This window comes from Cryptosporidium andersoni (assembly GCF_001865355.1).
Source record: "Cryptosporidium andersoni isolate 30847 chromosome Unknown contig_6, whole genome shotgun sequence".
Taxonomy (NCBI): Eukaryota; Apicomplexa; class Conoidasida; order Eucoccidiorida; family Cryptosporidiidae; genus Cryptosporidium; species Cryptosporidium andersoni.
In genome coordinates, this window is record NW_027122788.1 from 247,952 (window position 1) to 258,070 (window position 10,119).

General features: G+C 30.7%; 4 protein-coding genes across 4 annotated transcripts; all 4 read left to right on the plus strand.

The window, feature by feature from the left end:
• Positions 1–1,238: 1,238 nt before the first annotated feature.
• On the plus strand, positions 1,239–1,727 carry cand_034350 (uncharacterized protein; the record flags this gene model as incomplete). Its single annotated transcript, XM_067213661.1, has 1 exon — positions 1,239–1,727. The coding sequence occupies one exon, from the start codon at positions 1,239–1,241 to the stop codon at positions 1,725–1,727; it is 489 nt and encodes a 162-aa protein (XP_067070223.1).
• Positions 1,728–2,090: 363 nt separating this feature from the next.
• Positions 2,091–7,736, plus strand: cand_034360 (uncharacterized protein; the record flags this gene model as incomplete). The annotated part of the gene is made up of 1 exon (XM_067213662.1): positions 2,091–7,736. One exon carries the CDS (start codon positions 2,091–2,093, stop codon positions 7,734–7,736), a length of 5,646 nt encoding a protein of 1,881 aa, XP_067070224.1.
• Positions 7,737–7,959: 223 nt separating this feature from the next.
• Positions 7,960–9,195, plus strand: cand_034370 (zinc CCCH type domain-containing protein; the record flags this gene model as incomplete). The annotated part of the gene is made up of 1 exon (XM_067213663.1): positions 7,960–9,195. The coding sequence occupies one exon, from the start codon at positions 7,960–7,962 to the stop codon at positions 9,193–9,195; it is 1,236 nt and encodes a 411-aa protein (XP_067070225.1).
• Positions 9,196–9,493: 298 nt separating this feature from the next.
• On the plus strand, positions 9,494–10,020 carry cand_034380 (uncharacterized protein; the record flags this gene model as incomplete). The annotated part of the gene is made up of 2 exons (XM_067213664.1): positions 9,494–9,743; positions 9,805–10,020. Coding segments are annotated over 2 exons (466 nt in total), but the record flags the coding sequence as incomplete, so codon positions are not given.
• Between the last annotated feature and the right edge of the window lie 99 nt (positions 10,021–10,119).

The following is a 10,119-nucleotide window of genomic DNA, read 5'->3' on the forward strand; positions in this document are numbered from 1 at the left end:
TAATAAGTTAAACTGTTTATTTAAAAAAGTATACCTTTCTTATATATATGTTTAATATTAACTAAATTTTAATATTAAAAAATTTTATAATTTGATGTCACTGTTACATGATTCTTTGTATTATTGATATTATATTATCAGTACAAAATCTATTATATAAAGGATGTACAACTTATTTATAATAAAGACTAGTACGTTAAAAGAAAAGAAAAAATTTAGTAGATAACAATACATATATATTTATATTTAAATAAAAACAAAATGAAAAATCTAGGGATTAATGATAATATATATCATAATTTATTATTTATAAATAAATATCTTATTTCTAAGTTACTTTAGTTACTAGAATAGATAAAATATATAAATAGTAGATTTGGTAATAATAATCCAACTGTATATATTATTATTAAATAAAGTATATACTAATAAAAAAAATTCACTTCTACAATATTTTTATTGTAATAATAAAATTATACAAACAGAAGCATATAGCCAAAAATAATAATATATCCTACCTTATACATTTCTTAAACCATATGCTACTATTGATTCTGTGATAAAGTTATCACATCTAAAGATAATAATGGCTATTATTATATTTGAAACTAGATGGAAATTTATTAATAAGATATGGAAAAATTCAAAAATAACTATAAATAGATAGTATAAAAATTATTTAATAGCGGGAGAAAAAATCTTAGAACTAGTTTATAACGAATACATATCTGCATGCAGCATGCATGCGTAATTCTACTTATATTTTCATCCCTGAATTTGTAATTAATTGTAATAATATACAAATTAATTAATTTAGTTAACAATAATTAAATTAATAGTTAAGTAAAAGGTAATATAGAATATTTGGAGGATATATATATCTCTTATGTAAATTTAATAATACATAAACTATCTTAATTATAATTATTTCAGATATATAATAATTCAAGCATGCCTAAAATAAATCATTGAGATATAACAAGAAAAAAATTAGCCTTTATATAATTATAAGGTCCCTATAGTGCTTATATAACTTTATTTTATTGTTATTAATGAACTCGAATCATGAAGTTACTACTCGCTTTAGGGATAATTCTAGACAATATCTCGTAGTAGGGTATCCACAAACTTTTTAATATAAACTTAATTAAATTTTATAGATCAGTTCATCCTATTTTAGGTAGAAATTTGTAATATATTTATCTGAGTGCCATATTTGGAAAACTAATAAGATCATAATGTCTTCAACTTCAGGATTACAAGGAGCTGTACAAAGCCATATTCATAGTGGAATTCAAAGTAGTGTTCAGTCTTCAGGTAATAAATCTGTATACACTAAGCAACATCCAAATTCTACTTATGGTATTGAGTATGTTAGTACTTCTATATCAAGCCCATATACCAGTACTGTAGGATCAGTTCCAGTTGTTATCCATCCAACTACTACAACACCCCAGACACAGTTTGTAACTGTTGCAAATCAACATTCTGTAATTCCAACATCCCATTATCAGTTGGATGGTACAACTACTCAAGTTGGTGTTACTCCAATATTGTCTGCTCCTTCATACATGCTATCACCAACCATTATGGCTACTAGTCCTCAGATGAATGCAACTTATGCAACTTATGGTTTTGTGCCATCACAGCACTTAACTTATTCATCAATCGCATCATCTCCAACTAACACATCTCGTCCAAGCAGAACTTCTTCAGGATGTTGTTAAACACTTTAAGCTATTTGTCCATTGACAAATATGATCAGCTTTATTGAATCGTTTGTGACTATTTGATCTTCTAGGATTAGAGTGCAATCTAATGTGAATTACTTCTGTTCTGTAATTTATTAATTTTATTAACTTATGTACTCATTTATTTTGTGATATTTTTGTTTATAGATATGTCTTTTTGTCACATAATTGCATAACTTATAGTAATAGGGTGTAGGATAAATCTAATTTGATAGTGCCGAAATATGGTGGACTCTAGTATTGCAAATGACTTCAGTCTAAAAGTGCAAGCCTAAATCTGCGGGAACCTGTAACTCCAACGTTTCACAAAAAGAATGGTAATACTGTTATTTGAGTTCAATGGTGTCCTCCATTCCAAATTTTATAATATCTGTTGACCTACTATCTTGTTCCAACAGTGATGAGATCCGTAAAGATTTAAATGTAAATGTTGTGAGCAGTATTTCAGGGAGTGGATGGTTTCAATTATATACAACATCCTCAAAACAGACAGTTGATAGGGATACTTCTGAACAAGAAGATGAAGATTCAATGATTATAAAATCAACTTCTATGGCAGATCACATAGTAGAAACAATTCAAGAACAATTTCCATCAATAAGTTCTCCAATAACTCTCCGTGTTACTGCAGAATCTACTATTTTAAAAAGTTTAAATATAAAGTTAAAGAGATATATTAAAGGAGCTAGTGAAATATTTAATTCAGACTTTTTAAGCCTAGATAAGCATGAATATTTAAAATCTCACTATTTACTATCAATTCCTTTATTAAATGTTATAATATGTTGTTTTGATCATACTTCATCTTCTTTAACTAATAGTATACTAAATCCATTATCTAAGTGGTGTGAAAACAATTTTAATTGCGAAGTATCTGAATCTTTGGTTATTGGATTCTCAAGTAGTAAGTATCAGGAAATAGAGAAACATTCCAAAAAACTTTTCGAAAAGTGTAAATCTGAAATTGGAAGACTTTTAGGGAGTAAATTCAAAGAATATTTTATTTGGTATAATAACTATGAGGCTGGAAATGTGGTATCAACTTCATTTCAATCAAAAATTATAGAATTAATTAGTTCATGTATAAATTCAAGACTTAAAATAATTATAGATGCTATCAAAAAACTTAGAGATGAAGGACCAAAGCCTGCAAATTTGAATCATACAAAAGGGATAATTACTCCTGATTTTACAACTCCTAAAGTTACTCCACGACGTTTATCTCCTTCAGTAGGGGAGGTATCACCTAACCAGGATTCTCCCAATACATGTAATACTCAATGTAGAAAATTACAGCTTTCAGATGTCTGGTATCAATGGATATTAGAAATGATCAACTTGAATGATTTATATGCTATATTCTTGGTTCAATGTGGATTATTTAAGGAAGCTCTACTAATTTATAAAACTCTTTTGCCTAATACTAGACACCCCGAATTCTTAGAAAATGACCCTTTGATTCAGACTTGTATTTTAGCTCCTGTAACTAATTCAAACATTCCTTTACTACTTCTTCCTTCTGATTGCTGCTTAGGAGATTGCAAAACTCACTCTTTAGATGAAGCATCTTTACTTCCTAGGGATTCACTTGTACTCCCTCTTAAATTGAAAGATCCAGATTACAATCCCAAAAGACGTACATATTTTGAGATTCTAATGCTTTCATTTTCAAGACAGATGTATATTTTAAATCTTTTGAATGATGTAAAAGAAATATATAAATTAACGATTTCAATGAGCAAGAGATTTGTAGTTGATATTCTTAGTAGAATTCAAGATATTGACCTTCAATTAGGATGTTATTTATGGCTATTTAGATTTACATTCTATATTGGAATGGAGATATATACTGGAAATAAAGATAACAATCATAACTTATTAAATAGTCATTTAGATAAACTCCCATCTCCTATATCACTTGCTAAAACAGTCATTATAACATCTCTTCTTCCCAAACTAATCCATACTTTAGGTGCTTCTGGATCTATGGATGTATGGCAACATAAACCTTCGACTCCAAAACTTCCTCCTGATACAAATGTATCATCTATGGAAGTACAGACAGCTTTAGCTCAATGGGGAATTCATTGTTTTTCTTCTATCCTTTTAAATACTTTATTTAACAAAGAAGAGCTTTATAAAATGGAACAAGTAACCTATGGAAACTCATTAACTCCTCTAGAAAATATTTTTTGGCCTTTTATTGAAGGTGCATCACTTTTTCACTCAGCTGCTAAATATTTTGCACTATTATGTCAAATATATTGGAATAATATATGGAAGTATTACAAAACGAATCCTATTTGGCAGAGCTATATGTTATTGGATATTAATAATACCCATGATGATGTAGATACTTTATATAAACTTTCAGATTTGTGTAAAAGTCTTGATTGTCCCTCTAAAGCTTTTAAAATATTATGTGAAATAGTTGGTATAGCTGGTATGGATTATATTTCACATGGACAAGTTAGGTCTGTAGTATCTTTGCCATGGGGAATTTTCTTTGAAAGTGAAGCATTCTTAGAATGGATTGTAGCAATTAAAGATGAAACTAACAATATTTGTGACATTAAATTGGTACATGAAAAAAGACTTAATGAGAATAAGGAGTACATGGGGTGTGATCTTGATTATAATGAACATTTAGTGAGTCATAACTTTTGTTATAAAATCGTTCGCCTTTGGTTAGATTTCTCTATTATATTAGTACCTATCCCATTTCAATGGAGTCTTTTAACTGATATTGCGCATAACATGTATACGACTTTTTTGGCTAAAAAGGTAACTCCTGTTGTTCTGAGTTATATTAATAGTACAGATTCATATTTACTTCAAGCTGAGATAGGAATTAGACTTTTTTTAATGCAAATAAATGGAAATGTAACTGAAAGTGATAAGGTAATTGAAGCATATATCAATAAATGTTTGGAAGAATCTGAATTAGAAAATGAGGAATCTCTACATTGGGAATTTCCAGCTCCTCCAAATATTTGGACTTACTTTGCTAATGAGTTTGTATCGACAAATTCAAAAGCTCAAAATGCAACCTTGTCAGGAGTACTTAAAATACCGTTTATTAATAAAGAACCACTAGAAATCCCGAAGTCTAACAAGGGAAATACTTTAAGAGTAGCTGAAAAACAAATTTTAATGGCTCTTTTAGGTGGAGGAAGAATTATCAGACTTCCAAGAAAAGCTCTTCCATGCTGTGGTTTACTTGATCCTTGGAAACCAGTTCAAGGATACTTCTATGTATTTCATGAAATCTTAAGACCTAGTGGAAGGCTTCTATTAAGATCTCCTTCAATATTGTCACCTTTGCAAAGTCCCTTAGGTAGTCATACTATAAAGAGTCCAATGAAAGTAAAGGTTGACGAACATTCTAATATAAACATGAGTCAACAAAAAACAGAAGGTATCGAACAGGTAGAAACAAGTGAGGCTGTATCAAATAAAACTTATACGGAAGATCAGGCTTTAGGTAGAAATAATTCTAAGGGAAGTTGGTTTAATAGGAAGGTATCTTGGACTGAAAGTGGGTCTACAAATTCTACAAACAATAACTCACTAAATAACAGATCTACATCACCGAAGAAAAAGGATGGATCTCCCAGGCAATGGGTATGGGATCTAGTTACAGGTCTAAAGTGGGGAGCTACTAATAGTACAAGTAGTAATACTTCAAACAAATATGACTCTTCCAATTCCATAGAGAGTCAAAGATTTTTATCTCAAACCCAATATAGCGCTCAGTGTAAAAAAGACACGGATAATAGAAATAGCGGTAAATTAGAGAAGGTTTCCTTATCTCCTGAAATAAGGCACCCAAATTCCAAGCCAGATGAGAACTCTCCAGCCAAAGTTATAACTGTTCCAACTCCGGGCCCAACTAATTGGGTTATTACGGAAGGGACGAATTCATGTTCACGCCGTACAGTTGCTCTAAGCCCAAATATTACTTCACCAGGAGACTCTAGAACTCTTCCTACTACATCTCCAAATACATGGATAAAACGAGTTATCATTCCCAATGTCCCTTTAAAGTTTATTTTATACATATATTTAGGTTCTTCAAATCCCTTGACATTCTCTTCTATATGGTTTAGACTTCAGACAGGTCAATGGCTACCATTAGAGCAATTAAGTAGTACTTTCCAGTTGAATCCAGGTGTAAATCATATTCAGGTTGATCTTATATGCCATGATCTGGCTCCATTTGAATTTGCTATAGACTCTATAGGTCTATCTATTCAACATATTAAGTCTAACTTACCTATTAATTTTTTATGGGTAATTCCATTAGGGACATTACCATCTCCTCATATAATGCCTAAAATAGTTTATGAATTTATGAAAAGTGAAAGGAGTAAAGGAATTGAATTTAGATCTTGGAGTTTGTCGAGAGGTGAATTTAAAAACAAATACCAAGATCCTTGGTATCCCTTGAACCGTTGGACTACTCTTTGCCTATTTAATGTTCTATCCCTAAAGGATGTATTTGATTTGAAGATATCTTCAGAAAATAATGATTTATATGTGGATTCAATCAAGTCTCTTGATTGTTCCCTTTCACTTCCAACACTAATTTCAAATACTCTCTCAGTAACAGGTAATATTAAGAAGAAATATAAATTCTCAATTAAGATTGATAAAGATTGGTTAGAATCTAGTGTTTCGAACTTTGTAATTGAATTGGATTTTAGTGCATGTGATCCAAATATACAAATTTATACTCATGAAGCTACTATTATTTCTTTAGATAAACGATTAACATTTGAAGATAAAGCTAAGATATTTCAAGTAGAAGAAGGTGTTTATATACTAGCAAGCACTTTAGATTATCAATTCGGTAATTCTACTAATTTGCCTAAATCTCAAGATATTACAACTAAGGAAGATATACCGGTACACCATTTAGGAAGTGAAGACATATTAAAGAATACGCTTGAAAATATAAGTAATAGTTCATTGAAACAAAGGCAACCTAAGAATGTAGTTATACTTCCTAAATTTTCACATGAATGTATTTTGGAAATACCAATAAAATTTTCTCTATCTCTTGCAAACAAACCAACACCTTTTGAACTGATTATTAATTTAAATGGTCGCATTTCCAAATATAATGTAGAGTCTTCCAACCTGCATAGATTCTCCTTTTATGTCCAACCTCAAGTCACACTTGATGATAATTTTCAACCTGCAATCGATAATCTGGAAATAGATTCTCACTCTTATTATGAGCTTTCTCTAATCTCTTCTGATGATGGGATCTATATTGAACGCTTAATTACATCATTTCCTAATAATAAAAATTTAGAGGATATATCATTGAGCTACAAACTTATAACAAGTGTATCTTTACTTACAAAAAGCTGCAACTACCCATTTATCCCTAGTAATAAAATTTCATTCGAACACACTTTGTCGTCATCTTTGTTTATGAAATCACGTAATAACCGTGTTAAGTTTATCTGGCTATCTACGGAGAATTTATGGAAATCTAAAATACATCCTTATATTTATATTTTAAGCAGATATAAAGAAGACATGTCGGAATATTCAATATCAGGACCCTTCGAAATAACTATATTCTTTCAGAATAGTATCTACCCAAAAATTTCAGACACTTATATTACTAATTCTCAACTATTTACTCTCGCTAGTGTAAATTTTAAGCCTCATGGCAAGATTAACAAATCTAGTACTTTACATATTAGCTTAAATTATTGTGGTAATACTTCAGATACCTTTAATTATTATATTTCACAAGTAAATCCAACAGATAAATATCCAAAGTGGTGGTTCTTAGGCCCAAAAAGTGACACAGTTATTGTGCAGCCAAATATACAAGTAAATATAAAGTTTGAAATTGTACCGCTAGTTAGTGGTCTTTTGGACTTGCCTATTTTTTGTATAGGGAAAAAAGATTCTGATTTAGCCACCTACAAGACTTTCACATTTGGACAGCAAATAGTATTATAAATATTGATTCAAATATTAGCGGATAGGCTCTACCGCTATTATTCCCTGTGGTTTACCCGTCTCGTCTCGAACTCTGTGGTTTATATTAAGAGAAAACTCTCATTTTCCTCTTCATTTTTTTTTTGATTCAAAGGAAATCGAAAGAAAAAGAGAATCTGGATTTATAATTATTGCTTTTCAATATATTGTATACTAATTGTCAGATTGAGAGGAGATAACTAATATGAGAGGTCGTTGGAAGGGTGGGAAGGGGATTAATTCTAATATCTCCTCTTCCCAAGGAAGTGTCAAAGTCTTAGAGATATGTAGACACTTTGTTCTACAGGGGAACTGTAAATTTGGAAGCAGCTGTAATTTTTCGCATATTTTGAGACAAGTATCTCATGTACCACGAGCCCATAATGGAGGTATTCGTTGCGCAATCACACTACCTTTAGCTACAGGTGAATTGGAATTATTTACTGGAGGTTGTGATGGAAAATTGAAGTGTTGGAAAGTTACACCAGTAGAGAAGACTTCTAATAATGAATCATTTAGAAATAATGGACAAAGAAAACCTCATAACTATAATGGTGGGAAGTACCAAGGTATAGACTATAGTGGAGCTACAATGCTATCTGTAAAGCTTGAATCATCTATAGACTGTAATGCTGAAGTTTGTAGTTGTTTAATATATGGAGATGTAATGTTTTGTGGCCTAATTAATGGGATAATCCGTGCCTTTCATAGACCAACCGGTACTCATATGGACCTACTTGGACATAATCAGGAAATACACCAACTTCTCATTATTGATAATATCCTAGTATCTGCATGTTGGGGTGGGAAAATCCTATTTTGGAAATTTGATTCTAGTATGGGGATGTTCAATATATCTGCTCAGATTCAAGTAAAGGAGCATATAAAGTGTTTAAGATATTTCCCTTATAACAAGATAAATAATAGTAATTTAGGACAAAATATTGCACAAGAGAACTGCTCACATTGTTTGTGGATTTGTGGAGGTGGCTTTATACAAATCGTTGATTTACTCAGTTTCCAGGTAATACGTGAAATATCACTGGATGGAGGACCAGTAATGTCTGTATTAGAGTATGAAAATCATCTTGTTTTGTGTAGTTTACAAGGAATAATTAGAGTATTATCTTCAACAGGAGATGAGACATTTAGAAAGTCCCTTGGAAGTCCTATATTATGTATGGATGGTTCTAATATAGCTGCTGGTAGACATTTACTAATGATGGGACAACAAAGTGGTCATTTAAGATGTATTACACTCCCATTGTTTGATAATATTTTGGAGTTTCACACTCCAGATGATAGATCTGAGATACGTTTAGTTACTAATCTTGGAGGCTCACCAGGAATTTTTATGACTGCCCAGTGGGATGGAACACTCAATTTTTATCAATGGTGTTCCCCAACAGGTTCTCAGGCAACTAAACATTTTACTATATAATTTAAAGAAGTCTCTTATATAGAATAGGTAATTAGCCTATTTTGCTTTTAATTTAAATTCTTATTCACTATATACTGAACCTATAATATGAGTTTTATGATTAATAACACCTTTATGTTTACTTGATTAGTACTTGTAAAGTTGTCCTCAAGAAATATACGCAGTTTTTTTTTGCGCGTTCGTGCATGCATGTATGTCATACATGCATATTGCCACGTCACTAGATTTCATCAATAAAGATATCTTTCTTATCTCTGATTTTTAATTATAGTATTTATCATATGAATAATTAGGATATATGAAATATCATATGCATATAAATAAGGAAATAACATATTTACTTTTTCTGTGGTTTATTGTATTACACTTTGTATACCAAAAGGTTAGGTGTGAAGATTTTGAAGAATCCTGGTCTCCTCCAGAATTTGAACATTATGGTAGAGAACTACTAGAATACAGAGGTCACCATCATCATAATCACCATAATCATTACAATGGCTATAGAAGTAATAGCTATAACCATCAATACTATCAATATAATAATCAGCGTAAGTTCGAAAATATATACTATGATGGAATATTTAGTTAAATTCTTTAATTATTTTATAGGACCTTATTATGAAGAGAGAGAACTCATAGAAAGTAATTTTCATCATCATAATAATGACCATATTTGGGATCATTCATTTTGGGATCATTCACAACACTTTTTTGCATTTAATTTTAGCACATCTACTACAACACTTCCTGTTACAAGCATATACACTCTTGCTCCTACTCAAACCACAACGGAAATTTGGACAGAACAAGAAAGTCCTATTCCGAGTATAGAAGAGCCAACCATCACAACTACAATTTGGCCAATTGAAACAAATCCTATACCAGATGAAGAGCTAACCACTACAACTACAATTTGGCCAATTG